The sequence below is a fragment of the Anomaloglossus baeobatrachus genome, chromosome 2, assembly GCF_048569485.1.
Source record: "Anomaloglossus baeobatrachus isolate aAnoBae1 chromosome 2, aAnoBae1.hap1, whole genome shotgun sequence".
Classification (NCBI taxonomy): Eukaryota; Metazoa; Chordata; class Amphibia; order Anura; family Aromobatidae; genus Anomaloglossus; species Anomaloglossus baeobatrachus.
Window position 1 is genome coordinate 80141122 of NC_134354.1, and position 22756 is coordinate 80163877.

General features: G+C 43.6%; 1 protein-coding gene across 2 annotated transcripts in view; it reads left to right on the forward strand.

Moving 5' to 3' along the window:
• EPHA3 (EPH receptor A3) overlaps nt 1-22756 on the forward strand; it is a 597724-nt gene that overhangs the window by 369133 nt on the left and 205835 nt on the right. For both annotated transcript variants that reach the window (XM_075335117.1, XM_075335118.1), the window contains exons 4-5: nt 5358-5513; nt 10645-10980. In XM_075335117.1, coding sequence (XP_075191232.1) covers nt 5358-5513; nt 10645-10980 — 492 coding nt within the window. The remainder of the gene's footprint in view (nt 1-5357; nt 5514-10644; nt 10981-22756) is intronic.

Consider the following 22756-nt stretch of genomic DNA (forward strand, 5'->3'; position numbering starts at 1 on the left):
TCGCCTCCGTGCACACTCTTCCTGCTCTCCGGTTTCCAGCTGGCTCCCCGATTCAGTACCGGGGGGCCACCGCCCAGCCCCGGCTACCTGCGGTTCCACCAACTGGCTCCCTGCAGACGGCCACTACCGTCTGCCTGACTTTCTGCACAGGGGCCCTAGGCTCCAACCTAGGCCCCAATCTGCGTCTGCCTCTCTGCAGACGTCCTCTCTCCTTCACTACTGAACTTCTCTCTCCGCTTGTTTCCTGCCTCAGGCCAGCTCACTCCAGGGTGGGCGTCTCCATCTCCTGACTCCGCCCACCTGGTGTGTCAGTCTGAGCCCGAGGCAGAAACCAGGTCACTTTGGGGATGTCTGCTGTGAACTGCTGGGGGTGGGGGGGTGTGTGTGTTGTTACCTGTGTCCCCTGGCTTGTCCAGGGTGACACATTCCCCCTTAGGAAAATGCAGACCGTCCTCGGGCTGCCCGTCCATCACCGGTTTTATTTTTTTCTTTTAAACTGCAGGAGATAAGGAAAAAAACAATACAAGGATACTAACATCATCCCACAACGGGAGGCATATCAAACATTAAACACTTTTAATAACGGCAACGGGTCCTTCAGTCACCCACCCAAATAACCTAGCCTTGGTGCTGCCTACAGGAAGTGGGCAGCACCCCTTGACCCCAGTCCAGGAACGGCTCCAGATTGGTCAACGGGACCGGTACTTCGCGGCCGTTGCGGCCGGGCGGACTGCCGGAGCCGTCATCATCTCCGTCGCGGACTGCCGGGGCCGGTGGCAGGGCGGTGACAAAGGTGAGGCCTGGGGACCCCAGGTCTGGGTCCTCCCCCACAGAAGCTGCGGGCTCCGCTACCGGTAACAGGGGTAACGGGTCGGTGCATCACTGCGGCGGCCTCTTCCAGGAACCAAATGCTGGCAGAGTCCTGGCGTCCCTGCTTCCACAGCCTTCAGTTCACATGCGGCCGGACGCCATCCCGTCCCCCTTAGCCTCTTTTTAGCACTTCCTTCTTCAGGGGGCGGGGCTCCACTTCCGCGCCTTTCCTGCTCGGGGAAGACGCTGGAGCGGGAAATTTTCGCGCCCAAGATGGCGGTTTTACAAAATTTTCGGCCGGACACCTCCGGCGGTCACAAGGCGCACCTCTACCCAACGGCAGAGCGGTAAGATCCTGTTCGTGACGCCAAGTTGTCGCGGGCGGAGGAGGGGACGCCGCGCTCTCCCTACTGCTCGGGTCCGGCTGGCACTGCGGCCTGCTGCCGCTGCTCGGTGGCTCGAGCGATGGGCCGCATCCCGGGGACTCGAGCGCCGCTCCTCGCCCGTGAGTGAAAAGAGGATTGGGATTTGGGATAGTTTATTGTCCGTGACGCCACCCACGGTTGTGGTGATTTGTTGACACCACCGCTGCTCTGTATGGGAATCCCGGGAGTGGTGGTATGGAGCAGCCAGATGTTAATCCTCCCCTCCGTGGGTAGGGGGTTGGTTGTCCTGGGGCCCAATGATGAGGTGGGTGATGCAGGGTTAGGTGGGGTGCAGGGACGCGGGGGCAGCGCTGTGCCGCACGGCACGGTGGTACTCACTCAGCCCAATGAAGCACACAGAGTCTCTGCTGAAACAAATGGCTGGATGGACGGGTGCCACAGGCGGCTGCGGTGTTTTTCCTTTGACCCCAGGTTGTTAGTGTAAGTCCTTTCCTCGCCTCCGTGCACACTCTTCCTGCTCTCCGGTTTCCAGCTGGCTCCCCGATTCAGTACCGGGGGGGCACCGCCCAGCCCCGGATACCTGCGGTTCCACCAATTGGCTCCCCGGCTCCCTGCAGACGGCCACTACCGTCTGCCTGACTTTCTGCACAGGGGCCCTAGGCTCCAACCTAGGCCCCAATCTGCGTCTGCCTCTCTGCAGACGTCCTCTCTCCTTCACTCCTGAACTTCTCTCTCCGCTTGTTTCCTGCCTCAGGCCAGCTCACTCCAGGGTGGGCGTCTCCATCTCCTGACTCCGCCCACCTGGTGTGTCAGTCTGACCCCGAGGCAGAAAGCAGGTCACTTTGGGGATGTCTGCTGTGAACTGCTGGGGGTGGGGGTGTGTGTGTGTTGTTACCTGTGTCCCCTGGCTTGTCCAGGGCGACATACCAGCAGTAAGATAGAGACAGGGACCGGAACAGAACACCGATCCTACAGGGTTCACACTGCCCGCTGTACGGACCAGAGACTGCCGACAAACAGTAGGGGACCCCAGACGCTTCAAGTCACGGGCTTCTACAAATCAGTGAGAAGTTCCGGGGAAAGAAGCCACCAGGTTACCACACCAACACTGGAACAAAAGGGACCAGGGGTCAAAACCAGCCATCCTCAGTGCATCAGCATCAACACCGCTGTGAGTAAACAACAGTTGCACTGCATCCCCATCATGTGGTCTCACTTGTTTCTGCGCCGGATCCCATCATCCATTCCCTGGGGCCTGGCCCTACTTGCGGAGGGCCTATCATCCAGGCTGCCATCACCATCAGCCCCAGTGGTAAAAGACTGTGCAGCGGTGGTTAAATCACCATTACCGCAACTTGCAAGTGGTGTCACGATATAAACTCTTTAATCTCCCCTTTATTATTATCCCTTTTAAAAGCGACCCCCAGGGTCACAAAACCGGGCATCGGCTGTTACACAATCGTGACACAGCATCCCCGTACATATACGGCCCGGGACCAAGTACCCCATAGCCCTGGGGCGACACACTATCTTGGTCCTAATTTTGGATGCTCCTGATGTTTGCTTAAGTAGTTGTGTTTTTGAAATACTCTTCAGGATGACACCACCTATAGGGAAGGGCTATGAGAGCCACAAGAATTTTCTATATGGTACATTCATACACACTTCTATGTTACTTACTCTTCATCTATGGTACTTACACCATTTGTCTATGGTACATAAAGCCTTCCTTTATTGTACATATACTATTCTTCTATTGTACATAAACCCTTTGAGAAAAATTATTATTGATGACCATAATAAGGAATAATTAATATACTGTATATTAAAAAAAACAATTCCTATAAAATATGCAAATTTTATTCAATTTACATAAAATCAAAATTACATAAATTACAATAACAAGGTGCAAGAATTGCCTTACTGGCTAGTAAACCAAAGGAGTAGAAATATAAAATGCCTGAGCTAACCCTTAAAGCCCTGTTACACCCAACGACATATCTAACGATATGTCGTCGGGGTCACGGATTTCGTGACGGACATCCGGCGTCGTCAGCGACGTCGTTGCGTGTAACAGCTCAGAGCGAGTGTTAACGATCAAAAATACTCACCTAATCGTTGGTTGTTGACATGTCGTATATTTTCAAAATGTCGTTGCTCGTTCTGGACGTAGGTTGTTCGTCGTTCTTGAGGCAGCACACATCGCTACGTGTGATACCCCGGGAACGACGAACAACAGCTTACCTGCGTCCTCCGGTAACGAGGTGGGCGTGTCATTAATCCGGCTGCTCTCCGTCCCTCCGCTTCTATTGGTCGGATGCTGAGTGACGTCGCTGTGACCGCGAATGAACCTCCTCCTTAAGGAAGACATTGTTCGCCGCCCACAGCGACGTCGCTAGGAAGGTAAGTACGTGTGACGGGTGTAAGCGATATTGTGGGCCATTGGCAGCGATTTGCCCGTGACGCATGTAAAGCCCCCTTTACTCAGTTAAGTCAGCCTTGCCATGGAGGAGATTCTCCCTAACAAAAGTGGCGCCCCAACCAGATCTTTCAATGTATATAGTATTTGGAGAAATTGTTTTTCTTCTTTATATGCTGCTGTAATATTGAGACTTCCCTTCCTTGTCCCCTGCCCTCTCACCTTCTATCCCCTTTGGGTGTGTGAGTTTAGGGAGGGTTAGCCACTGTGCTATGGGGGCGCCACTTTTGTTATGGCGAATCTCCTCCATGGCTAGGATGACTTATTTGGGTAAGGGTTAGCTCAGGCACTTTACATTTCCAGGAACGACTACTACTCCTTTGGTTTACTAGCCAGTATGGCAATTCTTGCAGCTTGTTGTTGTAATTTATGTAATTTTGATTTTATGTAAATTGAATAAAATTTGTATATTTTATGGGAATTGTTTTGGTTAATATACATACACCCTTCCTCTAGGATAGTTACACCCTTTGACCCTGCTTTATCATTATGTTTTTTTGTCTAGTTAATAGCTTACATTAACCCCAAAACGTATTACCCGATTGCCACCGCAATTGGGAAGAGTCGGGAAAAGCACCAGAATTGGTTCCTCTGATGGATGTGCTACTTGTAGGGCGGCTGCGGGCTGCTACTTTTATGCTCGGAGGGGCCAAATAACCATAACCTTCCCAGCCTGATATCAGCCCCAGCTGTCATCTTTAAATTGACTGGTTATCAAAATAGGGTGGAGCCCACACTGTTTTTTTTTTGTTTGTTTTTGTTTTTTTAATTATTTAAATAACTTAAAAAAAATAGTGTGGGATCCCCACTATGTTTGATTACCAGCCAAGGTAAAGCAGACAGCTGTGTGCTGCAGCACGCAGTTGTCTGCTTTACCTTCACTGGTCATCAAAAACAAGGAAAACCCCACATCATTTTTTTTTTAATATATTCCCTAACCACATTTGTTTGCAGGGCAATTGCCCTCAATTTTCTTACTTTTGCAGCCCCCTAGCTCTAACTATGACAATTATACAGCCGTTTTACAGCATAGAAGATCGGGTCACCATTAACTTGTATGAGGTTCAGGGTTTGGGGTCAAGTTCAGATTAGGTCCAGTTCCCGAACTGACCTTTTAACTAAAGTTTCACGGGTCTGCTCATCCTTAGTTATAATGGATGCAAAACTGGGCTATTTCTTAGAGCCCATGTCTCTACGTTGCCCCATAATCAAGAATCCAAAAAAAGGCCTATAATCTTGTTTAGGAGTCTATGATGGTAATATTTTACAGCTCAAGTGTAGTATTATGTGGGAAACATATGGCAGCAATATGATGGCTCTTTACGGGAGTATTATTTTGAAACTTTATAGTAGTATTAAGCTGTATATAGCATTATTATCCTGGCACAGTTTATTGTGCTATGGTTTTTTTTATTTGGAATGAAATTCCTAGAAAAACTGTCTAAAAATTGCAAACAGGGAAACTCTATTATGCTTTTTCCCCAATGGCTGCCTGGCACCAGCATTCACAGTCTTAAAAGGATACTGGTATATATGTTCTATTAATTTTATTTTATTTTTTTCATTTTTGGTACTTTGCTTTTGACTTTCATGAAAACAAATCAAAGTTTTAAAGATGTTGATGACATAACCCGGCTCATGAGTGAAGCAAAATTAATCTCAGATTTTCCATTTTATTTCAGCTTGCCGACCAGGATTTTACAAAGCAGTCACAGGGAACCTTAAATGTGCTAAATGTCCTCCACACAGCTCAACTCAGGAAGAAGGCGCCACAAAATGTGTGTGCGAGAAGAATTACTACCGGGCAGATAAAGACCCTCCGTCTATGGCTTGTACAAGTATGTATGCTCAGTCACTATATATGTCAGTGTTAGACATAAATACACATTTCATATACTGTATATGCATTTTATATACAGGGCCTTGAAAAAGTTTTCATACCCCATGATCTTTTCAAAAAGTTTCACATTACAGCCACAAACGTAATTGTATTGTGTTGGGATTTTTCTGTGACATACCAAGACAAAGTAGCAAGTATTTGTGAATTGTAAAGGAAATGATACACTGTTTTCTAACTATTTTAAAAATATATATCTGAAAATTGTAACATGCATTTATTTTCAGCCCCCTGTAGTCTGAAACCCCTAAATAAAATCCTGAATGACGAATTTCCTCCAAAAGTCACCCAATTAGTAAATTGAATCCACCTGAGTGTAATTTATTCTCAGTATAACTACAGCTGTTGTGTGAAGGCCTTAGAGGTTTGTGAGAACATTAAGATCATACAGCATTCTGAAAATCAAGGAAAACACCAGACAGGTCAGGGATAAAGTTGTAAAGTGTAATGCAGGGTTAGGTTATAAAAATATAGTCCAATCTCTGAACATCTCATAGAGCACTGTTCAATCCACATCCAAAAGTGGAAGGAGTATGGCACAAGTTCACCGAGTATGAATACAATGTTTAAGAGACTGTATATATTTATGCACCATAGATTTGCAAAGTTGTGTAAACCTCATAATGGATACCCAACTTCTACATTAAAGGGAACATGACAGCTTATATGTGCTGCTCTATCCACAGGCATGGTTTCAGACATGTATACTTGACTCTAAAATGCTCCAGTGTTTCAGAGAAAAATATACATTCACTTGTGAATTTTCTAATTTACATCTATTAAAAAAAATAGGTCTTACATATCCCTTTTGTTTCTCTAAAGGACCCGACATTTTAGCAAAAGTCAGGTCCGAACTTCTCGGTTGTGGGATTTTGCTGTTTGCATTAACCTTGCTCTGTTTCGTACTTTGCTACGTTGTTACTGCTCAGTAACATCATTTGTGTCATGTGGTGTTCGGCTCTGCACACACCTGCTGACACGGTGTTGTCAGACTCTGTTCACACTACTGAATCTGACATGCAACCTGAGGCTTCTGGATTGTTCAGCTGAGCTAGGCATCGGCTGATTCAGCTTCACTGGTCTTCAGCTTTGCAGTAGTTACATCCTGCAGACTGCTGAGTAGAACTAAGGCTGCTTTCACACTACGTCTTTTTAACATGCGTCCTGAACGTTTTTTTAACGCAAAAACGGATCCAGTGCAAATGCGTTTTCATTTCAATGCATTTGCAATGGACTCGCGTTAACATGCGTTCACCTGCGTTTGCGTGCGTTATAGTGAGGATCCAGCGACTTGCAGTTTTTTAACATCTTTCAAAAACGCTACATGTAGCGTTTTTGAGCTGCGTCCAAATACTGCAAATTGCTGGATCCTGACTAAACAGCATGCAAACGCAGGTGAACGCTGGCATGCTGATAGACAGGATCCTGCGTACTCTACTGAGCATGCACAGAAACCAGCCCCGTGATCAGTCCCTCTCTCTCCTACTTCTCTGTCTCTCCCCCTCCCTCTCCTCCACCTGAGAGCTGCGGACACTCGTAACCAAGGTAAATATCGGGTAACCACTTATCTTAGTTACCCGATGTTTACGTTGGTTACGTGTGCAGGGAGCCCGGCTCCTAGCAGCTGCAGACGCTCGTAACCAAAGTAAATATCGGGTATCCAAGCAAGTATACCCGATGTTTACCTTGGTTACGAGCCTCCGCAGTTGTAAGAAGCCGGCTCCCAGTCTGGCACGTTTAGTTCCCATCACTCCCGATCACATGACTCCAATGCCCGCCCCTAAACATCCAGTGACAGGATCCTGCAAAGTAACACATGCGTTTGCATGCGTTTTTTGCTGTAAAAGCAGGATCCGCTTTTGCAGCAAAAAAACGTTCAGGACGCATGTTAAAAAGACATAGGGAGAAAGCAGCCTTAAGTGCTCAGGTTGCTGATTGCCAAGTGCAGCTGTTGGTTCCCTATTTAAGGCTATGTGCGCACTGGGAAATGGAATTTTCTTGAGAAAATTCCGCATGCTCTCAAAGTAAAAAACCGCGGCAAACCGCACCAGAAAAACGCATGCGGTTTGCTGCGGTTTCACCGCGGTATTGTTCGCAGTATTGCCGCGGTTTTGCCGCGTGCGGGTTGGGATGTGCTTTATTGCATTCAATGCAATAAAGCACATTGAAAAAAGAAAAAAAAAAAGTCATTTAATTCTGAGATAGTAGATAGATAGACAGAAGAATAGATAGAGGGATAGATAGATAGACAGACAGATAGAGGGATAGATAGATAGACAGATAGAGGGATAGATAGAGGACAGATCGCTGCATTTCCCACGGTCGGCAGTGAGTTCACATTACCGGCCGTGGGAAATGCCCTGTGGTTACCTCTGCTGTCTGCTGCATTCATTCAGCGCTGTGTCTGTGACAGTCGCGGCTGGATGTAAGCAGCGCAGGACGTCGGAGCTGTGGATTACGCCGGAGCTTTGGTGCGGGAGGGGTTAATAAAAGGGTGAACGAGGCTTGTTTGTTTTATTTAAAATAAAGGATTTTTCGGTGTCTGTGTTTTTTCACTTTACTTACGGGTTGATCATGTCAGCTGTCACATAGACGCTGCCATGATCAAGCCTGGAGTTAATGGCGGTGATCCACCACCATTAACCCCTTGTATTACCCTGCTGCCACTGCTACACGGTGGCAGGAAGAGCCGGGGACACGCCGGTGCTGCCGCATAATGCATGCGACAGTGCCGGGGCAGCTGCGGCTGATATTCTCGGCTGCGGGAGGGGGAGTGAGGTGGGGGACATTAACCCTGCCCCTCTCCCTCCCCAGCCTGAGAATACCGGGCCGCCGCTGTGTGTTTACCTCGGCTGGACGGTAAATATGCAGCGGAGCCCACGTTCTTTTTTTTTTCTATATTTCCGTTTTCTTTCTATGTGTGTTCTATGTGTGTTCTATGTGTCTGTGTTCTATGTCTGTGATGTCTGTGTGTGTGTGATCTGTGTGTGTGTTTACTCTCTGCACGGCTTCCTCTTCCTGTAATGACATCACTTCCCTGCAAAACCGCAGACAGGCAATGTACATTACCGGAGGTAAACCACGAAATACCGCAGGGAATAACGCAGGAAAACGCAGTGAACCGCACAGAATTTGCTGCCTGCGTTATTCCCTGCGGGATTTCACGATTAACATTAGAGTCAATGGAGTGAAATCCCGCAGCGACGTGCGGAAAGAATTGACATGCAATTGTTTTTGCTGCGGGAATCCCGCAGCAAAACATGCAGCTGTCAAATTCCGCCTAGTGCACACAGGATTTTTTTTGCCCATAGGTTTTGCTGGTGATTCACTGCAGAGATGTTATGAACATTTTCTGCAGCGAAACATGCAGCAAAACCGCAAAAAATCCGCGGCAAAATCCGGTAACTGCGCACATAGCCTAAGGCACTGCCTCTTCCAGGAGGTGCCAATGATAGCTTCAGTTTTTATTCCAGTGATCCCGGTCTTGGTGCTTTTCCTGTTTATGGTGATCCATGCTGTGCTTCTGAGTGGTGTGAGTGTTCCCCTTAGTTCCTCCCCTTTTGCATTGCCCCCCAGTACACATATTGTTTCTCCTGTGCGTTTTGAGTGCTGTGTGAACGAGTTTTTATTGTCCCTTGTCCGTGTCATTTTGTGGGTTTTTTTTCTTTGTGTTTTCCGGCCTGCCCCAAGGGTGAGGGATAGGGGGAGTGAGATCAGGGTCCGGACAGGAGTTAGGGTTACGCTGGGGGCTCGAACCTGGTTATCATCAAACCTACCTTTGAGATGAGGGGCAGCACAGGGTTACTGTCTTAGGGCCAGCCTAGGAGCCCCTGTCCTGTTTCCATTTACCCCATGACAATTAGATCAGTTTCCATTCAGTAACAGCTTGGTAAAGTATGTGACCAGATACTGGGTGAGGAGAATTATAGTATCCCGTTCTTCATGCCAGGATCCCAACATCCAGAGTTTGGACCTTAATTTTGGTACTTGTGCCCTTTAGGGGGACATAAGGGAAACTTGAGACCTCTTTTGTTAATAGGTGTTATTTAGAATATTCACCAATATGAAGCCGTCCACTTTTTGTTAAATAAATAAGGGAGTCCTAGACTTTCAAGCCATTACTGTCAAGGCGAAATCCCAAATAGCTGCTTAGTGAATATTTTTTGAGCCTCCTGGAACATGGCAGCAAGGGGCAAATACAGTGTGTCTTGGTCATGGATATGTAATGTGTCCATGGAAGAAAACATGATGTAAGTATACTCAGCACCCCATGCCATAATGTCTCAGAGATCAGGTCATGTGGATTGTATTACACATAAGAGCATATTAGAAAGATTCAAAAGGTTCATGTCACAGGGAATGTACTGATGGACCAGGGATTCCTAAACTGGCCCTTAGACTCGAGACCCTGCACTGTCCCTTATCTCAGAGGTAAGCTTGATGGTAGCTAGGTCCGAGCCCCTGACGTGACCTTGTCTCCTGTCCGAGCACTGATCTTACTCCCCCCACTCTGGGATCCAGTAACTAAACCCCACAGAAAAGACACGGAGAAGAAAAATTGAAACCTCGTACACACTGCACTCAAATACAAAGGAGAGATAATATGTGCACAGAGGACTAAAGAAACAAGTAGGGAATAAACTCACAACAGAGTAATGTTCACAGCATGCAGAAAAACAACTGTCGTTCACCAAGAACTGAGATCGGGATCGCTGATGCTATCTCAGCAATCTCCTACTACTCTCCCCAGCCTTAAATAGGAAGGGAGCAGCTGTGGATTCTAATCAGCAACCTGGCTCTCAAAAGAGTTGCAAACTGCTCCAAAAAAGTATTAATTCATGCATGGCTGGAAGCAGTGAAACAACTCAGCCGATGCCCAGCAGAGAAGAGCACTTAAGAGAGGCCAGGTTGCCTGTTGAACTCTGCAATGTGAACAGAGTCCGACAACGTAGTAGTAATCAGAGTGTACGAATCGGGATGGCGCATGGCAGTTCTTTATTGCTTACAGTACATACAAATCTATGTAACCCGCTTGTTTCATTCCTCATTGTTTGCCCGCTTTTTCTTCGTAGGACCACCATCTGCACCAAGAAACCTTATTTCAAATATCAATGAAACATCAGTTATTTTGGACTGGAGCTGGCCACTGGACACTGGTGGACGGAAAGATCTGACCTTCAATGTGGTCTGCAAGAAATGCGGCGGAAACTTCAAATTTTGTGAATCTTGTAAAGGAAATTTGAGATTTATTCCCCGACAGATTGGTTTAACCAACACCACTGTGACCATCATGGATTTACTTGCACACACCAACTATACTTTTGAGATCGAATCTGTGAACGGCGTCTCCGACCAGAGCATACCAGCGAGACACATTGCTGCCGTCAGCATCACCACCAACCAGGCAGGTTAGTGTTTCCTTGTTATGTCATGTAAAATGAAATGTATCATTTATCTATCATCTTTCAGAGTCACAAACATTAAGGATAAGTAGCATTCTAAATTATTCATGTGAATTTTATTTTTCGAGACCAAATTTGAATAGGGTTACAGAAACTCTATCTATATTCTCAAAGGGAATCTGTCAGCAGGTTTTTGGTACCTCACATGAGAGCAGCATGATCTAGGGAAAAAAGTCCCTGATTTCAATGATGTATCACTTACTTTACTGGGTGCAGTGGTTCTAACACAATTATAGTTTGTACATGTAGCAAAGCTCAGAAAGTCCCTGCCCTCACTGCTTTTTGTGTACATTGCATTTTGACAGCAAGCTTCTAATCACTGGTGAGTGGTGTGGTTGAACTAAAGTGGGCTTTACATGCTGCGACATCGCTGCCGATATATCGTCGGGGTCACGTCATTAGTGACGCACATCCGGCGCCCGTAGCGACATCGCAGTGTGTAACACAAATGAGCGACGATCAATGAGCGCAAAAACGTGCAAAATCGTTGCTCGTTGACACGTCGTTCATTTCCATAATATCGTTGCTGCTGCAGGTACGATGTTGTTTGTCGTTCCTGCGGCAGCACACATTGCTATGTGTGACGCCGCTGAAACGACAAACATCTCCTTACCTGCGTCCACCGGCAATGCGAAAGGAAGGAGGTGGGCGGGATGTTCCGGCCGCTCATCTCCTCCCCTCCTTTTCTATTGGGCGGCGGTTCAGTGACGCTGCTGTGACGTCGCTGTGATGCAGAACGAACCGCCCCCTTAGAAAGGAGGCAGTTCGCCGGTCACAGCGACGTCGCAGAGCAGGTATGTGCATGTGATGCTGCCGTAGTGATAATGTTCGCTACGGCAGCGATCACCACATATCGGCCATGCGATGGGGGCGGGTGCAATTGCGCTCGACATCGCTAGCAAATGCTATCGATGTCGCAGCGTGTAAACTACCCCTAAGATTCACATGAGCACCTAGTCTGGCACTGATAATTGATAAAACACTCATTGTATTTAAATAACAGCACACAGCCTAATAAGTGACACAACCCTGAAATAAGTGTGTCAGCCCCTACATCATGCTGCCCTCAAGATTACATAGCAAAAACCAGTTGACAGACTTTTAAGATATGGAGATGTGAATTACACCTTGAAATCCCATGCTCAGTACATACCCTTTAAAGAGAGTCTGCCAGCACAAAATGACTGTTCAAACCGAGCATATTAGTGCACCCTTGACATGACTAAACAATTCAGTGTACTTGTTTTCCATCTATCTCCAATCCCTTCACCCTTAATTGACAGCACTGGCTTTACAAGTCCCCCCAAAAAAATTAGCGATACATAAAAGAAAGTAGGTGGGAAGGTGCTCTGAACTATTTGACCACACCAAGGGGGCACTGATCGCCTGTGCTTGGTTTGGACAGTCATTCTGTGCTGACAGAGTCACTTTGAAGAGGAACAACCACCTTAAACTATATAACTAACTTGTCAGCTAAGTTGAGTGAAGAGTGTGACAGACAAACAGTTGGGGGAGTGCAGTTCTAGAAAAAAAAGTAGGAGTACTTACTTAAAGAGGACCAACCACCAGGATTTTCATATATAAACTAAAGCCAGTGCTATACTGGTGCTATCATGCTGATTCTATACATACCTTTAGTTGTGAGATCGGATGTATACTTTCTGGAATACAGGCAAGTAAAGTTTGTGAAATACACTGTTATTTCATTGATAGCAGCTACAGAATATCCAATAGGTGGGTCGGGTTTTGCTTATTATTCCTGCCCAGTCTGCCTGCCTGTCCTTCCTCCCTCCTTCCTCCTCTTGTAATAACAGAGACGGGGGGAGGAAGGACAGGCAGGCAGAAGGGGGAATAACTAGCAAAACCCAACCCACCTATTAGATATTGCACCTTTCATCAAATAAAGAGGAGGAGGGAGGAAGGACAGGCATGAAGACTGATGACTGGGCAGGAATAACTAGCAAAACCTGACCCACCTATTAGATATTCTGTAGCTGCTATCAATCAAATAACAGTATATTTCACAAACTTTACTTGCCTGTATTCCAGAAAGTATGCATCCGATCTCACAACTAAAGGTATGTATAGAATCAGCATGATAGCCCCAGTGTAGAACTGACTTTAGATTATATATGAAAGTCCTGGTGGTTGGTCCTCTTTAAGCAGCGCAGGCTTGATCTGACAAGTAAAGGTAACGTTTTCTTACTGTAATAGATTCACCACTAAACAGACAGGACGTTGATTTATTATTAACAATGAAAGCTTCCTAATGTCTTGTTTTCCCGGCTACCACAAAACATTTAATGAATCCACAATTATTACCATTTGTTAAATCAGCTCCCAGCGAGAAGCTTAGAATCAATCACTGGGTAATGCAGTAGAGAGGGAAATATTTAAGGCTGCACAGGTCAATGTTAAGAGTGATCCCGTCATTTAAAACGCCCATTTAGGAAGCAGCGCAAGGAAATTAGAGCAAGATATTAGTTACAATTTAGGAAACCTGACTCTACTAAGCACATCCTGAATAGGGCTATTTATACGCTGCGCACTTCACAGGAAATTGACCGATACATTTCCAGGATACAAGAGAACTTGTAACATTAACTGATTTTAAATTTAGTATTTAGTGAAGTTTAATCATCGGGAATCAATCAAAGCAATTTCTACAATGGGATAGTGGCTTCTTAAAGAGATACTGAGCACCAATGACCGGGCGCTCCATAGGACTCTTTAATTTAACACATTTAATACATCTTCTGCTTTTACTTTGAATGTGGTAATACTCTTTTTTTTTTTTTGTAGTATATCATGATGATCTATTACCTGAGAGTCAGGGGTTAATATCGTCATTTGTATAACACAGCGATTTTGCTGCTTTTTTTTGCTCTATTGGCATTCAAAACACCTATTTTGCAGAATTTTCAAAACATTTTTCGTGTTATTTTCACTGTGTTTTTGCAATTTTTTGGGTGCAGATTTCTGTGTTTTGTTTAAAGTACATCTAATAACATTAGTTTTATTCATCAAAATCACTTAAAAAATGCAGAAAAAACATTATTACGTTTTTCAATGAGTTTTTTTTTTTTTTTCGCTTTTTCAGTCCTTTCTATGGGTGAAAAAAATCCTGCAGAGACGCTGCAAAAATGCTAAGGAATTGAAATGCTGCAGATCTATAAGAATTATTATTTATTATTATAGCGCCATTTATTCCGTGGCGCTTTACATGTGAAAAGGGGTATATACAATAGGGACAAGTACAATAATCATAAACAAAACAAGGCACAGACAGGTACAGGAGGATAGAGGACCCTGCCCACGAGGGCTCACAGTCTACAAAGAATAGGTGAGGATACAGTAGGTGAGGGTAGAGCTAGTTGTTCGGCGTTATATCGAACTGAGGATTATGGCAGGTTGTAGGCTTGTCGGAAGAGGTGAGTCTTCAGGTTCCTATTGAAGCTTTAGAAGAGTAGGCGAGAGTCTGATATGCTGGGGTAGAGAGTTCTAGAGTATGGGGGAGGCACAGGAGAAATCTTGGATGTGATTGTGGGAAGAGGAGATAAGAGCAGAGTAGAGAAGGATATCTTGTCAGGATCAGAGGTTACGTGCAGGTAGGTACTGGGAAACAAGGTCACAGATGTAAGGAGGAGAATGGCTTTGTAGGTCATGGTTAGGGTTTTGAACTAGAGTGGTTTGGCAATGGGAAACCAGTGAAGGGATTGGCAGAGAGTAGAGGCTGGAGAATAGCAAGGGGAGAAATGGATTAGTCGGGCAGCAAAGTGTAGAATAGATTGTAGGGGTGCAAGACTATTGAAGGGAGGGCACAGAACAGGGGGTTTCAGTAGTCCAGGCGATAGATGATAAGGACATGCCCTAGTGTTTTTGCAGCTTCGTGGGAAAGGAATGTACAAACCCAGGAAATATTTTTGAGTTGGAGGTGGCAGGAGTTAAAATTGGTTTGGATGTGTGGCTTAAAAGAGAGAGTACAGTCGAGAGTCACCCCCAGGCAACCAGCACGTGGGACCGGGGAGAGTGAGCAGCCATTGACTGCTGCAGTTTTCAAATAAAAAACAAATGTGTGCATGAAATTTCTGAAAGCTCATAACTTACACTAGTACTGTAAAAAACAGTTTTTAATTTGCATTAAAAAAGTAGCACAAAAATGGCTGATAGTTTTCTCATTTGGGTAAAAGGGACATTTTGGATCCCCCATAGGCACTAAGGCCTTGGTGAATTTGTAACCACTGCACCCATTTTACGCACCTAAAGGCTAAGCTCATACTAGGCGACTGCTTATGTTTGCCAGCAGAGCACCATATTGCCATATGTAGTGTGCTATGATGCATTTCTTAGTCATGCATAACAGTGGTTATAACTGGTGGTACCCATGTAAAAATGCTAAAATTCACAAATGTTTTGGAAACATTTGGAAAATAGTGATTAGTGAGCATGAATGCCGCTGCTCAATATTCAATAGAGAATCTCGTTGATTGTGCGCAACTTGAGTACCGAGTATAATGAAAGTCAATGGGAAACACGCACATTTTTAAACTCCGATGCTCTATGGAGTAATGAGCATTGATGAGGACGCTCACTCACTACTATTTGCAAAATTTCAAACATTATTGCAGCAGAATTCTGGCAACATGTGTTTGATCAATTGTTTCTTTTATTTATGATTCATTCATGAGTTTGACTTCAAAAACTGCATAAAAAACTTGAAGAAAAACTTGTAGAAACCTACCCAGAAAACTTTACCATTACTATAAAGACCCATGATAGCTGGGGGTCCTAGTGAAGATTTTGCATTGGGACTCACCAGCTTCAATTTACGCAACTGATAGCCTTAGACCATGTTCACACATTCAGTATTTTGGTCAGTATTTCACATCAGTTTTTTGTAAGCCAAAACCAGGAGTGGGTAAGAAATACAGAAGTGGTGACATGTTTCTATTATATTTTTCCTCTGATTGTTCCTCTCTTGGTTTTGACTACAAATACTGAGGGGAAAAACTCACCAAATGCTCAATGTGTGAACATGGCCTTACTTGTTACTTTAAACCCTGCAGCAAATCAGTGGCCACAGTTGTCATGGACCTGGTGGTTATGTCATCATTGCTTCCGTCTTCAAAAAGTCGGAGTCAGAATACTGGAGCAAGGAATAGTGTCATTGGGTTATTATAACCTCTTTCCTTCTCTTATCTCCATGTCCAAAAAGATGAATTTGTTTTAGATCTACAGTAATGGCAGAAAGTATTGGCACCCTTGAAATTGTTCCAGAAGATGAAGTATTTTTCCCAGAAAATTATTAAAATTACACGTTTTGTATTACTGGACAAAACTCCAAAAATGAGCAGAAAAAAATTGTTGGCACCCTCAACTCAGGATTTGGTTGCACACCTTTTGGAATACATAATAGCAATCAATCGCTCCTTATAACCATCAACAAGCTTCTCAAACCTCTAACCTGGAATGTTGGATCTCTCTTCTTTTGAAAACTGCTCCAGGTCTCTCATATTTGAAGGCGCCTTCTCTTCTCCAAACAACAATTTTAAATTCTCTCTACAGTTTTTCAATGGGATTTAGATCTTGACTTATTGCTGCCACTTCAGAAATTTGTTTCCAGCCATTTCTGGGTGCTTCTTGAAGTTTGCTTGGAGTCATTGTTCTGCTGGAAGACCCATGACCTAGGAGCAAAACACAATTTCTGACACTATGCACTACATTGCCTTCCAAAACCCTTTGGTAGTCTTTAGAATTGATGATGCCTTGCACACAGTCAAGACACCCAGTGCCAGGCACAGAAAAACAACCACAAGACATCTTTGAACTTCCACCATATTTGATTGTATTTTGTTTGTAGGCCTCATTCCATTTTCTGTAAACAGTAGAATGAGGTGTTTTTCCAAAAAGCTCTATCTTGGTCTCATCTGTCCACAAGATGCTTTCCCAGAAGGAGCTGACTTAAGGGCAGGCTCTGTCACACACAGAGATAAATCTTTGGCAGATCTGTGGTTGCAGTGAAATCATGGACATATTGTTCCATTTGTACACAGCCACAAACCTTGCACTGATTGTCCACAATTTCGCTGCAACCACAGATCTGCTGCAGATTTATCTCTGTGTGTGACAGGGCCTTAAGCCATGTACATTTTGACAAACTGCAATTTCGCTTTTTCATGTCTCTGTGTGAGCAGTGAGGTCCTCCTGGGTCTCCTGCCATAGCATTTCATTTCATTGAAATGTAGATGGATAGTTCATGCTGACACTATTTCACCCTGAGCCTCAAGGACAACTTGAATTTCTTTGGAACTTGATTGAAGCTGTTTATCCTGCATCTGTACTATGCTGCTTTGCAACCTTTCATCAATTTTTCTCAGCCATCCTTGTCCAGGGAGATTGGCTACAGTGCAATGGGATGGACTTGTTACCTTGAGACTGTTGATATTTTGAAACATTTTGGTTCTCAAGTCCTCAGACAGTTCTCTTCTCCTCTTTCTGTTCTCCATGCTTAGTGTGGTACACACAGACACACTATGCAAAGATTGAGACAACTTCTCCCCTTTTTACCTGGTTTCAGGTGTGATTTTCCCATTGCCCACCCCTGTTAGTTGCCATAGGTGAGTTTGAACGAGATTCATATACTTGAAACAAAGTTGTTTTCCCGCAAGTTTGGAAAGGTGCCAGCAATTTTGTCTTGCCCATATTTGGGGTTTTGTATGAAATTATGTCTAATTTGCCTTTTTGTCTCTGTTTTGTTGTGTTGTTCCAATACACAAAAAGGAAATAAACATGTGTATATCAAAACATGTATAATTGCAATAATTTTCTGAGAGAAGTTCTTAATTTTCTGGAACAGTTTCAAGGGTGCCAACATATTCATCCATCACTGTATGTTTATTTTTTTTTCTAATCATAATAATAATAATAATAATAATAATAATCAACACTAATATTTTACTGTGCATCGTCAATGTTAAAATAAATATATAAATATTTTATTTATATTTAAACATATGGGAGAATTGAGTTTGTGCTATGGTGCAAATCACTGTGAAATTATGATGTTATCTGTAATTTACATGGGACTGCAGGTAGCACAATTGAATTATCGTAATATAGAAAGCTCTTTGAGAGCGTGTAATGATATAATATCATTATCTTTATGTTAAAACACAAGATTATTTTTGATGATCACAGAAAATAATAGAACCGAAACTGTGGCTATACAGCATGTAATGAAATCTTGCCGTGTTTTACGGGCTCGGTCCTTGTGTAAGCCTTTGGCCTTCTATTCCTGCCAAAATAGCACTTTACTTAATCCAGCTGTTAAAGGAAATTATCAAAATATATTTATTTATGAACATTGTATATCATGAAATATCATTGAATTTTGCCTCTTACTTTATTAAACTAAGCACAGTGAAGAGTAACTGGAAGACCTTTGATTACTGGATATTAGCGCAAAACATTTGGCAGCGGACTGTAGGTTATGTCTATGAAGAGAACAATTTTACCAACTTATTACAAAAAAATCTGTTCAGCTATTTCTTAAGGCCCTGTTACACGCAACGACGTATATATCGCTGGGGTCACGTATTCCGTGACGCACATCCGGCATCGTTAGCGACGTCGTTACGTGTGACAGCACGCAACGACTGTTAACGATGGAAAATACTAATTTTACCATCCATCTTTGACACGTTGTTCCTTTTAAAAAAAATGTTAATTGTAGAGGACGCAGGTTGTTTGTTGTTCTCGAGGCAGCACACATCGCTACATGTGACACCTCGGGAACGACGAACTGCAGCTTACCTGCTCCGCCGGCAATGCGGAAGGAAGGAGGTGGGCGGGATGTTACATCCTGCTCATCTCCGCCCCTCCGCTTGTATTGGGCGGCCGCTTAGTGACGTCTCTGTGACGCCACACTAACCGCCCTCTTAGAAAGGAGGAGGTTTGCCGGCAACAGCGACGTCGCTCAGCAGGTAAGTCCGTGTGACGGGTATGAGCGATGTTGTGCGCCACCGGCAGCAATTTGCCCGTGACGCACAACCGACGGGGGCGGTGCTTTTGCTAGCGATATCCCTGTGTGTAAAGCCCCCTTTAGTTATATCTGTTTCTGGTAAAACTGGAAAGCTGGGCAATATCCAATATGGCATAATAGCTATTTTGCTGTCCACACAGTGCATCTCTTCTTGGCTGCATTTTTGAAGATGCAGCATTTTTGATGCTGTCATGTTCTATGGTGCTTGCTGTGAGCTTCAGATGTAACAGTGCTAGAACCATCGTGGGACCTCGTGTGGATTACGTTGGACCCACAGGGGTGTTTTTGAGGTTAATAAAGTGGTGAAAGGATGCTTTTTTGTCTTTTATTTCAAATAAAGGTTTTTTTGGGTGTTTGTGTTTACCATATTTACTTTCACTAACAGATTAGTGATGGAGGGTCTCATAGATGCCCCCCATTACTAATCTAGGACTTAGTGGTAGCTGAGGGCTGTCATAACTCCTTATTACCCAATTGCCACCACACCAAGGCAATGGAAAGAGCCAGGTTCAGCAACAGAATTGGTGCATTTAATGGATGCGCCACTTCTGGGGTGGTTGCGGGCTGCTATTGTTAGGCTGGAAAGAGCCAAATAACTATGGCTCTGCCTGTCCTAATAATATCAGCCTCCAGTTGTCTGCTGTACCTTGGCTGGTTTTAGAAAATGGTGGGGACCCAACATCACTTTTTTTTTTAAATAAATTAAATAACTAATTAAAAAAATCGTGGGATCCCCTCTATTTTTCATAACCAGCCAAGGTACAGAAGGTACAGCAGAAAGCTGAGGGTTGCAGCCCATAGCTGTTGCTGTACCTGTGGTAACTATGAAAAATGGGAGTGACCCTACGTCTTTTTTTTTACCAAAAAATAATAAAAAAATAGCTGACCAAGCTAGCTATAGCTCTATCTATCGAGCTATTCTGTTATTTATTTCTATCTATTCTATATGTTCTATCTTTCTATCTATGTTATATGTTCATTCTATCTATCTATCTATCTGTCTATATATCTGTCTATATATCTGTCTATATATATATCTGTCTATCTATTCTAGCTTTCTATCAATTATTCCATCCTGTCATATCTTAGATCAGACATTTACGAATGCAGTGATGCCATATATGTATATATTGTGTGTATATATATATATATATATATATATATATATATACACAGTTGAAACCAGAAGTTTGCATATACTATCTAAAAAGACACATTTGCATGTTTTTCTCACTATCTAACATGAAATAAGAATAAACCTTTCCCGTTTTAGGTCAATGAGGAACCAAAATTATTTATATTTGCCAATTGCCAGAATAATGAGAGAGAATGTTTTAAGGCATTTTTATTATTTTCTGCCAAATCAAAAGTTTACATACATTAAAAGTACTATGCCTTTAAACAATATGGGACAGCCCATATGATGATGTCATGTCTTTGGAAGCTTCTGATAGGTTTATTGGCAACATCTGAGTTAATTAGAGACTCACCTGTGGATGTATATTAATGCACACCTGAAACACCCTGCTTCTTTGTGTAGCATCATGGGAAAGTCAAAAGAAATCAGCCAAGATCTCAGGAAGAGAATTGTGGACTTGCACAAGTCTGGTTCATCCTTCGGTGCGATTTCCAGATACCTGATGGTGCCTTGTTCATCTGTACAAACAATTATACACAAGTGCAAAAAAGGTGGGAATGTCCAGTAATCACACCTCTCATGAGGTAGGCTGGTTCTGTGTACTAGAGATGAACATGCTTTGGTCAGACATGTGCATATAAACTCAAGAACAAAAGCAAAAGACCATGTGAAGATGCTGGGGGAAGCTGGTAAGATTGTGTCATTATCCACAGTCAAACTAGTACTGTATCAACATGGGCTGAAAGGCCACTCTGCCAGGAAGAAGCCATTACTCCAAAAGAAACATAAAAAAACTGATTAATGTTTGCACACAGGAATAAAGACCTTTTTTTTGGAGACATATACTGTGGTCTGACAAAACTAAAATTGAACTGTTTGGCCATAATTACTATTGTTACATTTAAAGGAAAAATCTTTGAAGCCTAAGAACACCATCCCAACTGTGAAACACTGGAGTGCAGCATCAATGTTTTGGAGTGGCCATCACAAAGCCCTGATGTCATTCCTATTGAAAATATATGGGCAAAGCTGAAAAGGCAGATGCGAGTGAGGCGACCTACAAACATGTCTCCGTTTCACCAGTTCTGTGAAGAGGAATGGGCACATATTACTACCAACTATTGTGAGAAGCTTGTGAAAGGATATCCAAAGTGTTTGACCCAAGTCAAACAGTTAAGGGCAATGCTACCCACTACAGATGTAATGTATGTAAACTTTTGACTTTGCAGAAAGTAATAAAAATACCTTAAATCATTCTCTCTCTTTCATTACTCTAGTATTTGGCAAATATAAATAATTTTGGTTCCTAATTGACCTAAAAAGGGAAAGGTTTATTCTGATTTCATCTGAGATAGTGAAAAAAACATACACATGTGTCTTTTTGGTGTACGTAAACTTCTGGTTTCAACTGTATATATAGTATATATTAATGCTATTATCAGTGTAGCTTCTGCTGTAGACCCTGCGGGTCGCCAAGGGAGTGTGGTCCCCGGGCAATTGACCATTTCTCCCCCTAACACCGGCTTTGTGTACATGAACCTCTTGCAAAGACTATCCCAGCAATACCTTTACATTGCCAGTTCATTCTGCTGTTGGCCTGGCAGCTTCTTGTCTATGTGAATTCAAGCAAAGGAAATGTCAATTAAACAGGAGGAGGTGGTGCCTGGTGGGGAAGAGAGGTGGAGCAACAGAGGCTAAGGAAGAGCTTCCATACATCAAAAGCACTCCAGCCTCATTTGCATATTGATTCAAACACTGATGTATCTGCAACGGAGTAACGGACTGGCTATGTAAAGGTATTGCTGGACTTGTCTTTGAAAGAGCTACAGACACACATTAATAGTTTGGGATATGACATACTGTTGACCAATTCCCTTTTGATCTGGTTTAAATCCTAAGTCATATGAAAAGGCTTGTTTAAAAGGCCACGTGTGACTTTTAGGATTGCTACTTCTAATGGGTTGTGCTAGAGTTTGTCTCCTTCCTGGAGAGACAATTTGAATATATCCTAGAGGAGCATCGCAGCTATAAGACCCCTCACTGGCAGCCAGACTGGTTTGTCAGGTCTCCGTAAGGAGAATAGTTTTCTCCGTGGTCCCCACTATAGCTTCTCATAAACCAGATCAGTTTCCATACACCCCGAAACACCGTGTTTGCAAATTGGGTTTCTGATCTGGCATAAATCCTAAGTCATATGAAAAGGCTCGTTTAAAAGGCCACTTGTGACTTTTATGATTGATACTTCTAATAGGTGGCACTAGAGTTTGTCTCCTTCCTGGAGACAATTTGAATATTTACTTCACTGGTATTTTGTAGTGCTGCCATCTGTCTGTCTATCTCGTATCTTTTGTTATGTTGGAGTAGCATGATGTAAATGGCAGTGCATGTTTTCTTTTCATCGGCTATGGGGAATACTCCAACGGGCATTAAATGTTAAGAGGATAGTAGCAGAATGTTCTACTTAACCACATAAAAGCTGACAAAGTGATACGGTATATTACATTAAAGAATAACGTTTGGAACTCCATTCTATGTCTGAACTG